General features: G+C 28.4%; 1 protein-coding gene across 1 annotated transcript; it reads left to right on the top strand.

Annotated features, from left to right (window-relative positions):
• Positions 1 to 328: 328 nt before the first annotated feature.
• Positions 329 to 8,218, top strand: LOC107875510. Its single transcript, XM_016722253.2, has 5 exons — positions 329 to 958; positions 1,043 to 1,225; positions 1,472 to 1,817; positions 6,798 to 6,920; positions 7,799 to 8,218. Exons 1-5 carry the CDS (start codon positions 512 to 514, stop codon positions 7,906 to 7,908), a joined length of 1,209 nt encoding a protein of 402 aa, XP_016577739.1. The 5' UTR covers positions 329 to 511; the 3' UTR covers positions 7,909 to 8,218.
• Positions 8,219 to 19,342: the final 11,124 nt, after the last annotated feature.

The following is a 19,342-nucleotide window of genomic DNA, read 5'->3' on the forward strand; positions in this document are numbered from 1 at the left end:
GTGCATTTACTCTCCCCAAACCTCACTTTGTGGGAATACCCTGTTATCGTTATATACTAAATTTTAAACATTCTTAGCAAGCAAAATTTCTAGATTCATTACTTCCGACATGATTTGAACCCTTTACTTATCCAGCATGATTATCGAATCCTCTAACTATTAATTAATATGCAAGTATTCAATCACTTAAGCAAGTCTCACTCGGAGAAAAATTCATAATTAGATATTTTAGCTTTCACCCCTAATTTCAAAATTAATTGATGGTTACTAGTTCTGAACAAGTGGCAGTTGAATAACGTGGCGAGACAAATGTACTGTCCAACCACTAAACCCCGGTACACACACTTGCGCCCCCTCTTTAACTTAGCCTTATATTAAGACCAAGTTCAACCTGACAGCTCCCAAACTCCCTCCTTTCCCAAATAATACATCCTTTTTTCCCGTCTTTAAACAGCAAAAAATCCAACCAGCGAAAGCTCTACTGCATCGAGTTGTCGGCCCTCTTTGTATAATGAAGGCGTCTTATTCTTCTGTGTTACTTGGGAAAGAAGAGAAAAGCTCCCCTCCTCCTCCTCCTCCCAAGATGTTTCTGAATCCTGATTTTTTCATGGAGGAATGGAAGAAGAAGAAGGTTCAAGATTTTGAGGAACAGAGCAGTGATGGGTTGAAGAAAGTGAAGGCTAATTGGGGGAATGCTTCGATTTTTGGTACATATGGGTGGTCAGAACAACACTCGTCTTCGTCTGGTTTAAGCAGTCCTTTAGGGTCTGAACTTGGTTCGACGGAGACTGACGAAACTGAAAGCGGAGAAGATGAAGATTTTATTGCTCAGTTGACTAGACAAATGGCTGATTATATGCTTAACGACGATGAAGAGGAAGAGGAAGATGTTTCTGTTGATGAAAATGATGTTGCTGATGACAACAGAGTCATGAACTCCACTCCAAATACTGTTCAGGTTGATTATAAATTCTAAAGATTGCAAGTTTTTGCCTTTTCAGTTGGTGTTAATTGTTTCAATGAATTTGGTTTGCTTTATCAGGCTGTTAGCCCAAATGGGTTGGCTGGAAATTGGTCAAATTACAATTCCATGGAGATATGTTACTATAATCAAGAATCTTTAGGCACATATGTTAAGCCTGGTGGAGACTCATCTGTGAATCATCAAATGAAGAATTCTAGTACAGTATTTTACTCTTGTGATGATTTGAAGAGACCAATTCAAGTAAGAATTCCAAAAGTTCTTTTTCTTTTTTTCCTTAAAATTGCTGGTTGGACAAGTAGAGATGCTGAGTAGATGGAAATGAACTTTCACCAATAAAATAAAAATTTAGATAGTCAGTCAACTGAGTTACTAAAATTGTTCCGAATTTCAATAGTAAACAAGCTCTTGTGGGTTGTTTCTTGATAAGTCTTTACTATCTAACTGACTTGACAATATATCAGTAGCTGACTTTTGCTTTATCTGTAGGTATACCATTTGAAAGACCAACCAACCACAGCGAAACAGAAAAAATCTAGAGGAAAAAGAGTCAAGGGGACGAATACTGAATCAGTACAGAAACTCAAGAATGAAAAAAACAACATGCAGAGTAGTACTTTTACCAATAAAAAAACACTTGGTGGACATGGGCATGGTGGAGATAAGTCTTATCATCTTCATCATCATCCAGCACAAAGTAGTGGAGTAGGGATGAGGGCTATATTTCTAGGAGGAGGAACCGGTTCGATTAACGGGCCTTCTGGAACCGGAGTCTTCTTGCCTCGCACAATTAATAATCCAAATCCAACTACGACAGAACCAAAAAAGAAATCTGGTATGTTCACTGAATCAAATATCTATAAAAAAAAAAAAAAAAATACCTTTTTTTTGTTCATTTTTAATTAATTGTTACTATAATTCAATGAAACTGTGATTTGTGATTGTACTGTCCACCAATATGGGGCTAAAAAGGACCCCATTTGTGGATGAATCAGTTGAGTTGCGTTTAGACTTTGTCCGCCTACAATATTTACTGGATCAACAAACATGTCACTATCAGCAATCAATTTTTCAGGTTGCCCACATAGTCGTTCCTTCATTTGCTGGTTAGATTCCAGTATATAAGTTTGGTGTCTCAATAATTTAAATTCATGTGGAAAAATCTTATATACTTTAAAAAGTGAAACGGTGAAAAGCTTTCGATTAAATTCAACTTTATTACCCAAAATTCTTTTCTCTTTTGTTTAGCCTAATGCAGTAAAGCTCGTGGAGTCCGAACCCAAAATTCTTACTGCATTGAAAACGGAATGTAGATTTATACTGACATAATTTCCTTTTCAATCCGTCATATAATAAAGTTATTTTCTTTAATTAAAATTAATTTAACTGTGAACCTTTTTAAATTCTTAGTGAATTAATTTATAGCCACAAAAGTAAGTGTATTTTAAATTATAGTCTTTTTTTTTTTAATGTTATAAATCAAGTTAAAAAATGTCACATAGATTGATAGAGGAAAGTAGTTACTGTCCCATTACACCTTTAGGTATCACGTTTTAAAGAACTTGGAAAAATGTTAGGCAGGATCTTATTCCCTCCGTTCAATCTTATATCACCTTTTTCTTATCATATATAGGAAAGTATTTAGTTATACATCTTTGATAACGTTGAGATACCTTTATTAGTCTAGTTGAACATATATTTTTTTTTATCTATAATTATCTAACAAGAAAAGCATAACATTTTGTTTATTAAGATATAAAATGCACAACTTGTAACGAAACTTGGTGTAGTTTGTAAAATCAATTATATTTTAAGAAACAAATCAAAGTAATGCCTTGTTTAGGCATGAAATAATCAATTAACCTTCAATAATAGAGTAAACCTTCCATTTCCATTTTAATTTATGTGGTGGAGTTTGATCGACTTTTTAAAATATTCTAGTCTTGAAAACATTGACATTAGAATGCTATTACTATTAAAAGCATGTCGTTAAGAATAAAATGAAAAGTTTAGTTAAAAAATTTTAAGTATAAGATTGTATCTTTTTTTATGGATGGGTTAATGAAGAAAATAGTATTATATGATTTCTCACAATTTTGATAAACTTTTATGCTTAAATTTATGCTATACGTTGAAAATTATTGAGTGTGAATAAATTATCTCTCTACCACTGATTGTTCTTTCTACCTAAACTTATGACTTCTTTCATGAGAAATAGGTGTGAGGTAATTCAGCAACATAATAACTATATATAATTCTAAAAATAAAATAATTTTAATGTTAAAAATGTTAAAGATTGAATTGATAAATCGTAAGTAGTCAGAATCATCTTTTAAGTTAGATACCAAAGTGTAAAGTGGAATTTAATAAAGGAAAATTAGAGAAAGTATCATACTTAATACTATAATTACAATAAATAGCAACGCTTTTATAAAATTATAATTTATAGCAATAGTAATATTATTTTACTCATTAAGTAGGTAAACACATGTTTTTTACTCTCACTACTTTATATTTTCCTACTTTCACTCCGCTATTTCACCTCTCTCAAATATAGTCATATCTTTTACTTTATTTTTCATCTTATTTTTTATTTTATTTTAATTTTTTTTATTTTCATTTTATTTTCTCTCTTCTATTTCTCTTTTTTATTTTTCTTTTTTTATTTTTTTTCTTTTTTTTCCTTTGTCATATTAGAAAATAATTATTTTCGTGATCTTCAATATTTCAAAATAAAACATCATTACTTCTTTCACTCTCTTATCACTCTCTTATATCTCTACCTATTTTTTGTTGGTTTTTTTTCATCTTATTTTTTTATTTTGATTTCTTTTTCTTTTTCATTTTTTTTTCTTTCCACTTTATTTTCTCTTCTATTTTTTTTTTCTTTTATCGTTTTCTTTTTTTTTTCTTTCTCATATCGTTTTTTTCTTTTTCTATTTTCGTTTTCTTCGTCTTTTTTCTATTTTATTTTATTTTTTTATTTTTCTTTTATTTTTACATTTCTATTTCTGTTTCTTCCTTTTTTTCTTTTTATATATTTGTTTTTTTTTTTTTTTTTTTTTATTCTTCTATGTCTAACTTTTATTTTGAAAAGATAAATATGTATATCATATACACATATTCAAAAAACATACAAAATACATAGCCATACAGATTTGGATATATATTTACAATACAAAACATACGTGTATATTTACTAAATACATATCATATTCATATTAAACAGTAACAAACATAACTATACCATATATCTTCATATGTATCTGCGAAATACAAAGGTGACTCATATAAAATAAGAATATATATATATATATATATATATATATATATATATAGATCATGTATGTATTCTGTAAATACATATGCTGAGCTATATGTATTTTATACGGTGTTGAATTTATTTTTGAATTGTACATACTATGTCATTTTAGAGGATATAACATATGTACTTATTTGTTTTCTTTTACTGTTTAAGATATGTATCATGTATTTTTTTATTATCGATAAGTATATGTATATAATTTTCATTCTTGTTATAAAGATTTTGTGTCCTATATGTTTATATATACATGTGAGTCAGATATGTATTTCTGTAAATACATATGCAAATATATATGTATGTTTTTTTACTGTTAATACATATGCAGATCTGTATGTCTATTTATATTGTATATTTTTAGAATATGTATATATGATATAGATATTCGTCTTTTAAAAATAATAGAGATAGAAGAGTTTTTTAAAAAAAATGAAAAATAAAAATTTAAAAAAAGTGAAAAGGGAAAAAAAAAGAAGAAAGAAAAATAGAAACTAAAAATAGAAGTGTAAAAATAAAAGTGAAAGAAGAAGAAGAAGAAGAAGAAGAAGAAGAAAACGAAAAAAAAATATGAGAAAGAGAAAAAAAAAATAAAAAAAAGGAAGAGAAGTAGATGAGAGAAAATAAAGTGGAAAGAAAAAAATGAAAAAAAGAAGATAAAAAATTGAAAAAACTACCAAGAAAAAATATTTAGAGATATAAAAGAATGATATTTTAAAATTTTAAAGATCATGGAAATAATAATATTTATATTTGATTTGATTTGAAAAAGGAATCTTCTAATTTAAATAAGAGTAATTTATGTGGATTTAATTATATGGGATAATTATTTCTTATTTAACTCAACTAATTTGAGTAAAATAAGGGCAGTAAATCTTATTGTATATGTATTTGTATAACAATAGTTTACTTAAATATAAAATACAACTTGCTATTTTTCGTAATTATAAAATTATTTCTATAAAAATTACAATTAAGACTCCATAGTTGTCATTTTTGAAATTTTATCTTTAGAAAATATAAGTCAATGATGATTAATGCGAGGTACTATTACATGCGCTATTCTTTTGTGACAGGTACTATTAATGTTTTCTTATACTTTTATCTTGCATAATATTCAACATAAGACGACATTAAATTATAAATAGACAGGTGAAAATGACTTTATTGAGATCTGTAATAATTCCAATCATAGATTCTAATCGATTCTGTGTATGAAAGAGATTAATTTTCTTATCCAAGGGATCTGTATTAGAATCTAAATTAGCCCAATGTAATTACATGAGAATACTATAATTAGTGGGATCCATTTTAGTTGCTTACGGCATCCACGCTAGACAACAACTTACTTATATTTAGGCGTATATTATATTTTTATTATATAGTGTATTTACGTCTCTCCCCACCACCATTGTCCATTTATGTTTTCTTTATTATGTATATGAATTATGATAGGGACATTGTAATAAGTACGTCACGATAAGATGATAATTCTTATCTATTTTTTCCTTATTTTTTACCACATAGTGCACCTAATGTTTATCATCATGACTCTTCTTTTGGCATATACAAGTTTTTTTAACTGTGTTCCCTTTTCAAGGGTTTTTTATTTATGAAATTCTTCTTATGTGTAATCCATAGGATTCCCACTTAATTGTGTGATTTTTTTTTTTATCTTACGAAAAAATAATGCCAAATTTTATATTTATAGGTCTATAAATTTTGAATCTACACAAGGTAAAAAAATCTCACATAATTTATATCAGTTATGTGAGTGAAGCACGTGATAAAATTTTTCGTTTTATCAATTAACACCTTTCATTGAATATCGCGTGAATTTAAAACTCTAAAAAAATATAATTTATATCTTCTATCGTTGTAAAAGAAATTAATTACAAAAAAGATCTTGGTAGAATCTCGTAGTGCTTTCATTTTTATACTTCGAATATTTTTCATTTTATCCAAATAAATTTGCTTTTTTATTTCGTTAAGCTATCAATATGAGTGGGTGGTAGTTGCCAGTTGGGGGTCCATATAGATATATAGTATACGAAGAAAAAGGTATCATTATTTGTCGTACGTGAGGATGCAATAGAATAGAGTAAGTACTCCTTTTTGAAATATTTTCCTATCGTCGAGAATTTATCAAAAATAGTCTTTTTATCTCTCAAAACATGAGTAAAATTTGCGTGCATGCGACCATTCTCGTACCCTTGTGAGGTCATACCATATATCATATGTTGTATTGTTACTTGTAACCTTCAATTAAACGTTACATACACAATGTATCAAACGTGTACTTTTTAATTAGTTGAAGGTTATATCTGCTAAGTTAGATATTAAACTATTACAATTTGACAGTATTTTAGTTGGTTATGTAAAATATAAGTTAGAAGTTAGGTTTATTGTTTGCAGAATAAGCAAAAGAATATTAGTAGTATAGTTTAACAATCCAAAAGCTAACATGTTAATTCTTTGTTGATGACAAATGGACAGGAAGTTCCACGGTTCTAATACCAGCAAGAGTACTACAAGCTCTGCAACAACACTTCAACCACATGGATGCCTTGTCTCAATCAAACACGTGTGCTGTCTCTTCTTCTCACCTTCCCAAACATGGTAAGTATAAATGGATTTAATATCTCTATACACCCTTCACAAAATAATTTTTGTCCTATCAGATCACTTAAAAGATATAAAATTTACGTAATTGGTAAGGTGGTTGTAATGTGACTAGGAGATCATCATGGTTCAAGTTGTGAAAACAGTCTCTTTCAAAAATACAGGATAGGGTAAGACTGTGCATGATAGACCCTATGGTCCGGCCGAATAGTCTTTTGCAGAAATGCATAGGATTAGTATAATAAACTCTTATGAACTGATTAACAACCTCTGACATAAATGCAATAATGTAAAAAATCATTACGCGTACAACAACAACAAACTCAGTGTATTTTCACAATGTGGGGTCTGGTACGCGTAGTTAATCGAATAACGAATTGCAAATTTTCATTAGCATCTTTGACCATGTTTTCCTGTAAATCGAAGAGAAGATATTGAATGATCTGGATTAGAACTAAAGTGTTGTGCACGTTTGTATCATCAAAGGATTGATATATTCTAGATTCTATAGCAAAATTAAAAGATTAGATGATCTGTTTGGTTTGAATCATTAAATGGTTGAAGTATTGATCACGATTTGAGTTTTTTTATTTTTTTTTAGGGAAAAATTTGGTGGCTGGGAAGGGGAAATGGGGGAGGATTCCACGGGAGTAATTGAACCCTCAGCAATAGTATAAAAATTTCAAATGATCATACAATCAACCAACTAATCTATTAAGATTCTCTGATCATCATTTGAGTGAATTGCAACCTAGTCAACAAAAAAGATTACACGATCTCCTAGATTTGGACCATTAATATATTGATGCATTCAAGATTTTTAATCCTAAGTTTAAAAAATCATTTGTGGTGATTTAATTGTTTTGCACGTGCAGAGAATGAAACAGAGGATTTGGTTTCTAAGGAAAACCTTGTACGTTCAGAAGACCAAACAAGTGTGGTAAACGACCAAGAGGTGCAACTACCTCAAGAATGGACGTACTAAACATAGTTGATGATGATGGGTTATCAATAATTGTCATTATTTATTGGGAAGCAACTAATAAGGACTAGGGTGCATGTGAAGAATATTCTTATGTCAATTAATAATGGAATCTTTGTGTTTATGTTTTTGTGCTTGTATCTCATAGTACTAAGTCGGGCTTGCTTCTTAGGATAATGTTGTTGTTCTTATGGGAGGGATAAATATCTTATTTATGATTCCTTGTAGTAATAAAATTGATTGGAGCTAGGTGTGAATCATGTTCCAATTCAAGTATGTAAAAAGCCAAGTGCTAATAAAGTTGTTCCTTTTATATGGTGCGTACAATAAAATATTTTGCCCTAGCAAACCCCCTACAAGAAAATATTTCTCTAATTTACATGCGCTTCCCCTTGGTTTGCATTATGATGGATGAGCGAATGAGATCTTTGGCCTAATTCAACCAAGTGAGGAACCCAAATGCTAAGATCATGATGCAAAAAAAAAATAGATCATGAAGTTAAGTCGACTTTAAAAAAAAATAAAAAAATAGATCATGAAGCTAAGTCAACTCTAAAAAGTGGCTGAAGTGCATTGATATTCTATTTTGACGTTGCCATTTAATCTGTGTCCACTTTTTAATTAAAATTTTCATGTGTACTCACTTGGACAACTTTAGACATGCAGTGTTTTAAAGTTGGTCTTGAAAAAATCCAACTTCAGACAATATCTAAAGTTCAAACACATATCATTGAAGTTTAATGAACTTCTACAATTCAGTTATTTTTTTTGTATCAATCTCAATCATATGCTAAAATCCAGGCAAAAATAACTATAGTTTAATTATCTTTACCAGTACTTTAAATAAATATATCTGAACTTCAAACATATCAAAATTTTAACTTTAGAATACCTCACCTTATAATCTCCCCGTTTTTTACACGGCAATACCACACAATTAAGGATACTTGGTACATAGAAATATTCTTTATTTTTTCTTGCCAAATTAAGATAAGATAAGATAGAACAAATGGAGGAAGTAAATAGTAGGGTGACCCTATTTGTACCGACGTAGTAGAACAAATGGAGGAAGTAAATAGTAGGGTGACCCTATTTGTACCGACGTAGGACTCTAAGGCATTGTCCTATTGGAATTGCCGACAGGCTAATAAACGGATGCCAGCTCGTGATCTACACAATTCTGATAACCTCTTTGTAGCTATTGTAAAGTGCCAATATTTGGGACAAAATCTTGATTTTCAAGACCTCTTCTGCCACTTTCTCCTTCAGATCTTAGATCCCAAGTTTCCTATATAATTTTACATGATATGATTTGTTACCAACTTTTTTTTTTTTTGGTCATTTATACATGATAATATTACTAGTATTTATTGATGTAATGTATTGTAATTATAATAAAATACAGTTGAAAATAAAGTGAATAAATAATGAATAAAATCATTCAGGTTGAGATCGACGTGAATATTTAGTTCTCTTTAAGGAGGTTCAAACTCAGTGCGGCATAATCTACACAAATCCAACCGTATATATTTCTTGACTTGTAATCTTTAGGATACAACAGTCCAACAATGTCGTACAACTCAAGCAATTTCGAATTAGTTGAAGAGTCCAAAACTCCATCATAAGAACATCTTCCTTCAACGTATAAAAACTTTGTTTTGTATGGTGAATATAATTGAAGACTTGGAACATTTTCTTCATACCAACTCTCTTTTTCACTACTATAACTATTTTCTTTTGCATTGTGAATATAGTTGGAGACTTAAAATATTTCTTTATCTTAATTCTTTTATTCACCACACAAATCCTTTTTTTAAAAAAAAAAAATCATTACAATACAAAGAAGAAGATACTTTATACAAGTGTAGAATTTCTTCCACAAATAAATGTCAAGAAGGTGGATAGTGATTTGAGGATTAGTTAGTAGGAGATTATGAGGATAACATATCTTTGTGGTTATAAGAGTTACCAAAAAACCATGGCACCACTTTCTTCACCATATACCTATTAATATCATGCACTTAATATTATAATTTTTTTTAATATTAAAATGCATAATAACACGTGCTTCCTCCATCTTATTTTATGTGTCATCATTTGATTGGACACGAAATTTAAGAAATAAGAAAAAACTTGATAATATTTATCAAATTGTCCTTTATAAAAAAACGTGCTACTATCTTTTTTGTTTAATTAAGTGGGCCTAATAAAAATAAAAATATAATTATATTTTTAAATATTTACCAAATAAAGAAATATGATATTTTTTTTGAGACGGACTATAAAAAAAAAATGATGAAATATAAAATGGAACGGAGACGGAGGGAGTATCTTTTTACAACTCAATTAAGTCTCTCTCTGGCAACTGACTTCTCAAACACTTTACGATATGTATTCGTAACTTTTGCAGCAAACATTTAAGTATATTGGTGGAATGCTATACAACTTGCAAACAAATTATGATTAACCTGTGTAATAGAGTTAATTTTTAACTTTTTAGATGATCACTCAATAAATAGTTACTGTCATATAATTATTTTTTTGTTAAGAAAATTGAAATTAAGAAGCGTGACTTCTTAAATACTACTCTCTCCGTTTTGAAATAAGTGAATTATTATAATATTTATTGATATTTTAAAATAAGTAAATCATTGAATGTTTTTTCAAATTTGTCCTTATAATTTGACAACTAATTAACTTTTGAAAATGTATTACAAGGTCAACTATTTTTTTTTTGAGGTAAAAATGAAAAGTTGTGCTAAATTTATGTCTTTAATGTTTTTTTCTTAATATGTGTGTCAAAAATTCAACAATTCATTTATTATAAAATGCGGAGTAATAAATTTTAATTGAATGATTATTTGAGAAATCAAAACCACAAGCATCTAAGTTAATTTCGTCCACCAAAAGTAATAGATTGGAAATACTTGCTTTTAGAAATGTTAAAGAATTTGTTCAGTTCAATCACACAAAAACGAATATCCATTTTAGCAAACTAAGTTTGATGATATAAACTTGCTTAATAAATTCAGGTAATTTTTGACCTACCAGCCTGCTGTAGTTTTTTTTAGTTTTTGAGAATTAATTTATCATTTTATGTCAATTTTATTTTTATTAAATATTATTAAATTTTTAATATCTAAATAACTTATAATAATTAATTAGGGGTGATGGAGTAAAATTACGGTTGAAGAAGAAGTAGACATGTCATAAATGTCTATTTTACCTTTTTTTATTAAATATTATTAATTTTCTTATATGTAAAAATATCTTACAATAATTAATTATGGGTAATATAGTAAAATCATGGAGCAAACATACTTGTGAATTTTTTCAGTAAGTCTCATATAAGATGTCCTATTAATTTAAAACATCGAGAATTGATTTATCATTTATATCTATTTTATTATTTATTAAATACTATTATTTTTTTAATACCTAGATGACTTATAATAATTAATTTGAGGTGATATAATAAAACTACGATTGAAGTAGCTGAAACAGACATGTCATAAATGTCTATTTTACCTTTTTTTAATTTAGTATTACTAATTTTCTTAGATATAAATAACTCAAAATAATTAATTAGGGATAATAAAATAAAATCACGGAGCAGCTAAAATAGGTGAATAAGCAGGCATGTTGACGAAGAGTTGCCTGCTTCTTCACTCTTATTAATAGTAGTAATATATACTTTAATATACAAAATTTATAGATTTCTGCAAGTTTTTTAAAGTGAACCAGACAAATCATTGAGTTAATTCCTTATATTGTCATTGAACTATTGACAATGTCTCATAAACGTTATTTTTATCTTTTTATGACAAAAATGTCACTGGACTATTACTTTATATCTCATATTGTCATCCTAACATTTTAACCTAATAAACTCATTTAATTAAGTTTAAATTTAATGAAAATTTATTAGATTATACCATTCCAAGTACAGAACAAAAAATGGGTCTAATATAAAAAGCAATAAAATCCACCAAAATGAAATATACATTTTTAAATAAACAAAAATTAGACATATTGAGGTGTTTTAAAAAAAAAAATACTTGAAATTTTATAGGACCATTTAAAAGAAAAGTATACTCTCTCCATTTCATATTATTTATAAACTTTTCTCTTTACATGTTTCACTTATGGAATCAGAATTTAAAGTTTATGAATTCTGAATTTTTTATTAATATGTATGCATTCAATAAATTTTTAAAATAATTATAAAAAATTTAAAACATAAACATTAAATTATCTTAATTTATATTTTACTTTTGTTCACTTATTTAAGAACAAGGAGAGTATTAACTAATCTTTTTGTCCCATATATTCTAAGTTACTTATCAATTTATAGTACTAAAATTAAATTAATATTCATCGTTATATTAATTCATTTGAAAGTATAATATAATAAGGTTTCCAATTTTTTTTTTATATTATTAATTTTGGTATTTATGAAGACACTGATAGAATGTATTAAAAAATTACAAGGTAAATTAGTAAATTATCTTTCTTATTTATAATTTTTTATGGGACGTGTAGAGAAAGGTGAGTAAATAATATGAAACGGAGAGAGTGACTCCTTAAAATTTTTAAAAAATGAATGCTATAAAATCTCATATTTTAAAAAAAAATTTAAAATTATTTTTACCATGTATAATTTGTCTTTATTTAAAATCTATTTTATTTTGGTTAATTTTATTGTTTTTATAATAAAATTTGCTTATTGTCTTTATTCTAAAATCATTTTTTGTTATATATTGAGTTGTAGATTTCAAAGAACGTGTCATTAAAATTGAATTTAATAGCTTAATATGTTCGAATGATAATATGAGAGATAAAGTAATAGTTTAATGATATTTTTGTCATAAAAAATATAAAAATAACTTTTGTGAGATATTATCAATAGTTCAATGATAATAACTTTTATGAGATATTATCAATAATTCAATGACAATACGAGGAATTAACTCCAAATTATTTGACTGTGATCATCCTATAAACTTTTAACAAGGGTGGCGATCCATTATTAAACTAATAAATACTGAAGCTAATTCGATCTTATCTAGACTTAGAGGTTGGCTAATTTAAAGGACGTGTCAAAAGATTGTCCACAATTTCTCTTTCGTATATAGCGGATAAAATTAATTAAAGTATTCACTCGCCAATAAATTACTTTGACCGTTTTATTTCATTTAGCTCATGTTGACTTGAATTTTTTTTCAATTTATTAGGAGTAGTAATTTATATTATTAGACTAATTTTATTTTAACAAATTTAATTTAACTATCAATACTTTATAACTTATATAATTATTTAATAATATGAATGATATTAAAAGAAAAATAATAATTTTTAATATTTTTAAAATAAAAATAAAATCTTTAATTAATAAAATAATAAATTAATATAAAACGAAGCGAGTACATTATATGAGAAAATTTTTATTATGCATGAGATATAGATAGTGTCAGTTGTGTGGCTCCTTTAATGCTTGATAAGTGTCAGTGGGGCATAGCATTTGCCCACTTCACTTTTTCCTCTTTCTTTTCCCCTGTTGAGTTTAAAAATTTCACTTCTCTATCACTTTCTTCCGGTCTTAGTAGGTACATTTTCTTACTCCTCATCCAAACTAAAAATCTAAATTTAAAAGTTGGAAATGGAAGCAGCTATGTGAACTGAAGGAGGATGTATATTTTTTATTTGGTGTTTATGATCGATTTTCATTTTTACCCTTCATAAAAATTGTGTCAAAATCCTCGTAACTATTGTGTGCCAGATAATATATGAATCTCACATAAAATAAAACTTTTCATCACATGAGGCTCGAGGGTGGTGGTCAATATTCCCAAATTTATTCTCTTTTAGTTTGGACCTTCTGAATTCTTCCTGACACAAAAATAAAATGAAAATATTAAAACTTAGTATGCACCTGCGGCAATAATTTTGTTGTTTAACCGGATGTGCAGGTGCAGCAGAGGGGTTGCTTTTTCCTTAATCAGAGGTCTCGAATTTGAATTTTGGTTATGAAAATTTTTTTTTAGTGGAGAGCGCTTCTCCCCGAATGGGGTTCTACATGGCATGAATTCGGATCAGTCAGACTCCAATGTGGGTACCAAATATTGGATGGAAAACCAAAAAAATAATAATAATTCTTTTGCTGTAAACTGCGTAGTACTATCTACTATTCCCTTCGTCTCATTTTACTCTTTTTAATTTGACATTGCACATTAATTAAGAAAAATAATTAATAACATGAGTACTTTACCATAGTACCTCTATTAAATGATGTTTTATTTTAATTTAGAGAAAAAATAATTAATATTAAGGTATAAAAGGAAAAAAAGAATTTTCTAGTCTTGATTAATGAAAAATGATAGAGTAAAATAAAAAATTAAATTAGAAAATTTGAGACGAGTAAAATGAAACAGGGGCGTAGTATTTTAGTTTTGGTTGACGAATTCTATAAATCGGTTGGCAGGAGGTATTAGAAATATAATACATATTAATTTTGATATTATTTAATTCTATGTTTATTGATATTTCAATATTGTAATCAATATGTGTATTAATTATGCATTCTATGTAATACTATTTGTGTGTATAGTAAATCATGACACTAATGAAATAAAAATACTATATATCAAACAACCTGATAGAATTTAATTGTGATCTTGCATTTGAACTGACAACTAAAGGCCAACATTACTATCATAATTAGAAGCATGACAAATTGGGTAAACCAAATAATGTGCACCGTGCATGTACCCATCAACCAATTCAACTAATTAATTAAGCAGATCATTTGTGTTACGCAAAACAGAAAATAGTTTTTGAAAACTTTTTCCAAAAGATAACGCATGAGCTATTCTCTGAAAAGTTAAGAATTTGATAGTGTCTTGTCAACAAGTGTTAAGCACAGTAAACTTCATGAAATTTTTTTGTGCTAAAAATTGATAATAAGTAATAACATCTTTAGTATCAATTAGAGCAATTAATATGGGGTAAGATTTAAAATATCAGCCAAGGAAAATGTTGTCAACACATATATAAGTAGGAAGTTTTTTTGATATTATTTTTTTTTTTTGTTTTTCACTTGATATTTGATACTTGAAGTCCGACTAGAACTCGATTGCTCGTTACATGGGCTTATTTTGAAGGTAACACTTTTAATAGAATTCTTTTGGTTCTCAAGAATCGAATTTAAAATCTCTGATTAAGGGTGATCGAATACATCCCAACTATCACACCACAAGTTTTTTTTTTTTTTTTAAAAATAATAAATAAAAATTGTTTGATAGAAACTAGAAGTGTTTTTGGATGATCAAAGAATAAACATGACTTAGTCATGCAAAATGGTTTTCTTCAAACAAACGTCATAAATTCAGGTTACAGTGAGCTCTACTTCAATAATGCATATCCATCAAAAATATCGTTGTCAGCCATGTCGTAATCTCACGCTTTGCCATTTTATGCTTTGGTAGCAATAGCATATATTATATTAAGAAAATTTTTATTTTGAGTGAGATTCACTCTATAAAAGTTGTATGAGGGCATTGTTTACACTTGACAAGTATTTTGTGGGGTCCATTTTTGTCACCTCCCTCTTTCACTTTTGCATTTCTCTCACTTTTGAGTTCTTTATTTTTTATTAATATTTATTTTATATCAATAATTCTTCATTTTCCTTCATCATTTTAAACGAAAAATTTTCACTACAAAATTAAAAAAATAATCCCACTACTACAAATGAAAGTTTTTATTTTATTTTAATTTTTTTGAGATATAAAAATTGATTATTGTTAGTTGAAGGATACAAATAAGTATGTTCATAATTTAATTTATATCGAATTATTGTATCAAAAATAAAAAATTTTGACCTCACAGTTTTAATACGACTTAATATAATACTAATTTACCCTTGTAAATAGCTTGAATATGTAACTTTTTAATAGTTTAATAGTTATGTAAGACTCTCTTTATTTAAAAACGAATAAATTTAAAACTTAGGAGAATATAATTAATGTATTTTCAATTATTCTGTTGAAGTTGTTTTGAAGAAAAGAAAACCTCCCACATCGAAAATCTACTTGGTTTGGGAGGGGGTTGAGAGTTATAAATAAACCTCCACCTCCTTCATTGTTTAACACACACAAAAATATTCTTTTCCTTGTTTACTATTAAAGAGGTTTAGAGATAATTCTCTTGGAGATCTCTTTGAGAATAGTATTTTAGAAAGTGAGGGTGTGTGAGAAAAATAGAGGGTGTGTGAGAAAAATATTGTGTATTGTATGGTGTAATAATTTCCATATAGTGAATATTTTTCTGGGAGACCCGTGATTTTTCTTCAATTGGGGAGTTTTCTACGTTAAATCTTTGTGTTGTTATTCTCTTTAATTTCTCTGTTATTTTCTGTTTGAAAGCGGTCCGGAAGGGGCGAAAAAATAGTCCATTTTTTCCAACAAGGGGTATCAAAGCCTCGGTGTGGAATAATTCTTTTGAAATTTTAGTATGCTCTATGGTTGTAGCTTTGTTTGATCTTCCACATCAGAAAAAATTTCTGAATTAGAATTATTGTTCTCAAGCAGAAGTTTCATCCCGATGGAGTAGCAAGTGCAGTCTGATTCCGGTGGAGTTTGCTATTCTGGTGGAGTTACTTTGGGGTACTTGTATATTTGGTAATAGTGGGAATAAGTACAATCTAAAGAGGTTCTGGCTAAGGAAAGACTTGGTACTTAAGTGTATCCTTTGTGATCCACCTCTCTTTCCTGGGAACTAATTTAGTGGGTACTTTTCATTACTATTGTCCATTTATTAGTACTGATAAACAAGATGGGGACAAAATTTGAGATTGAGAAATTTGATGGGGCTAGTTCGGCTGGAAGCTCCAAAGAAAATGCTACCAATGTTGTCTCCCTAGAACAGGGGATGATAATTCTTTGTAAGAAAGATGAAAATCCTCATGGCATGAATGCTACCTTTAGAATTGCCATGGAATAGGATGTTTAATTGGTAGCTGGTCCACAAGTTTGCACATGGGCATTGGTTGATAGGTGATGCAAGGTGTGTGGTGGAAAAGATGTCGATGGCTAATGAACTCTCAAGAAATCAACAAGAGAGTTACACCATAAGTTATTAGCAGTTTTTTCGACATGTGCCAAAAATGAAATTCTTGAAATTAGGAAGTGATTTCAAGTAAAAATTCTTGGATTGGTTTTTCAATCTGAGTGAATGTACTCTTTATGGTGGGACTATGATAATTCTTGAATTTAGAATTATGATTGTCAGTAGCAGACAATGTGAAAGTTGCAGTCACACATGGTTGGCCGAGTTTAGAGTCAGGTGGAGAACTGATTTTGTTATGTGTAGCTGGACAACTATAAAGGGCCAACGGATTGCATTTTCTTCTCTTCAAAAGGTGGAGATTTGTTGAAGTTGTTTCGAAGAAAAGAAAACCTCCCATATCGAAAATCTACTCGGTTTTGGAGGAGGTTGAGAGTTATAAATAAACCTACACCTCCTTCATTGTTTAACACACACAAAAATATTCTTTTCTTTGTTTACTATTAAAGAGGTTTAGAGATAATTCTCTTGGAGATCTCTTTGAAAATAGTATTTTAGGAAGTGAGGGTGTGTGAGAAAAATATTGTGTATTGTATGGTGTAATAATTTTCATATAGTGAATATTTTTCTGGGAGGCCCGTGATTTTTCTCCAATTGGAGAGTTTTCCACGTTAAATTTTTGTGTTGTTATTCTCTTTAATTTCTCTGTTATTTTCTTCTTGAAAGCGGTCCGGAAGGATTGGAAAAAATAGTCTGTTTTTCCCAACATATCCAAAACATCACTTATTCTGAAGCAAATGAAAAGCCTAAAACATTGCTATTTGAGAAGGTAGAAAATAACAGCTAAAAACTTATATTTTATTTTTATTCCTTTTTTCTTCATTAATAAAATATAATTAATTGTCTTTTGTCTTGAGCCGGGGGTCTATCGAAAACAACCCCTCTACCTCTCTAGAGGTAGTGATATGGACTGCGTACATTCTACCCTCCCCAGACCCCATTATGTGGGAATATTCCGGATTTGTTGTTGTTGTTGTAATAAAATATAACTAATTAAAAGTAAGGTAAAAAATCGACTTCCATAAAGTCTGTTTTTTGATAGAATCAAACTCAGAGATAGGTTGATAAAATCTTAATCGATTCATCTCGTAAAATATTGGTTTATTGGCACCTAAAAAATATTTAAAAATCTATATTTTTTAAAAATTATTTTATTATATTACAAGCTTCGGAAGTATGTATTTATAAATATTTCATAATTTTTTTTTGCTAATTCTAATTTCATGAGGTTGATTTTCTAAAAATATAAAAAATTTTAAGAACATACCGACCTCCTAAGGTCAATAGATAATATTTTATTATTTTTTTAAGTGTAAAACTAACTTTCTAAAATTAATTTTTATTTTTTTCAAAATACAGTTGATTTTCACAAAATTATGAAAAATAAAATTGTAAGAATTAACCTCATGAAAATTTTCATGTAATTTATTCTTGTCATTTTTTATTACTGGGGTCTATTTCTTTGTTAAAGAAGGGAGCAAGAAAAGTTAAGAGAGGAATTAGTGGTCCCATAGTAACACGTGGCAGTCACTGAATGCCTCGTACAACTTACAAAAGGTGTGTCTTACACAAAATAAAAATTTTCTTATATTAATTGACATAAAAGGAAAATGATTTTATAAAGCAAGAGAAAATTCTATAAATTTTATAAATTATAAAGATGCCATATAAAACTATTTTTGAGGGGAAAAAGTTATTATTTCTATATAATGTAAAGCCAGGGGCGAATCTATATAGTAGCTTGAGGGTGTTACGGCACCCGATCAAACTCTATCTATATAGGTATATATATGTCTGATATAGTATAAATTTAAAGCATGACACCCATATTAAAATGTTTGATGTAGTGTAGATGGCAAAGGGCATGGCATTTGCTTTTGAAGTCCCGAGTTCGAATTCGGCATTGAACGATGTTTTTGCACAATTATTTTAGAAGACATTTCAAAATGTTCAAAAATACATTGTGTTTCCTAGGATTTGAACCCTAGACATCTTAAGTTTTAAAATGTACCAGTGAGCTAGGATTTCAAAATAATTTATATTTGAAATGTATTGAAAAAATCATGTTTTTAAATGTATTTTAAAAGTCATCAAGATATGAACTTGAGATCGAAGGCTTACTCTAGAAGCCATCAAAAGATATACTTGAGAAGCTTACACTAGAAGTCATCAAGAGATATACTTGAGAAAACTTACTTTGGAAGTCATCAACAAATATAGTTGAAAAAACTTATTTTGAAAGTCATCAAGAGGTGTACTTGAAAAGCTAAGTTTTACCTATAAATACTCCCTCAATCCTTAACTTTTTAAGAAC

Source organism: Capsicum annuum, chromosome 6 (assembly GCF_002878395.1).
Source record: "Capsicum annuum cultivar UCD-10X-F1 chromosome 6, UCD10Xv1.1, whole genome shotgun sequence".
Classification (NCBI taxonomy): Eukaryota; Viridiplantae; Streptophyta; class Magnoliopsida; order Solanales; family Solanaceae; genus Capsicum; species Capsicum annuum.

Bases quoted from the DNA above. Each gene is read 5' to 3' on its own strand.
- LOC107875510 (XM_016722253.2), top strand. From the start codon at position 512: ATGAAGGCGTCTTATTCTTCTGTGTTACTTGGGAAAGAAGAGAAAAGC. The intron at 1,226-1,471 runs GTAAGAATTCCA...CTTTATCTGTAG, and splicing joins ATTTGAAGAGACCAATTCAA to GTATACCATTTGAAAGACCA. The intron at 6,921-7,798 runs GTAAGTATAAAT...TTGCACGTGCAG, and splicing joins TTCTCACCTTCCCAAACATG to AGAATGAAACAGAGGATTTG.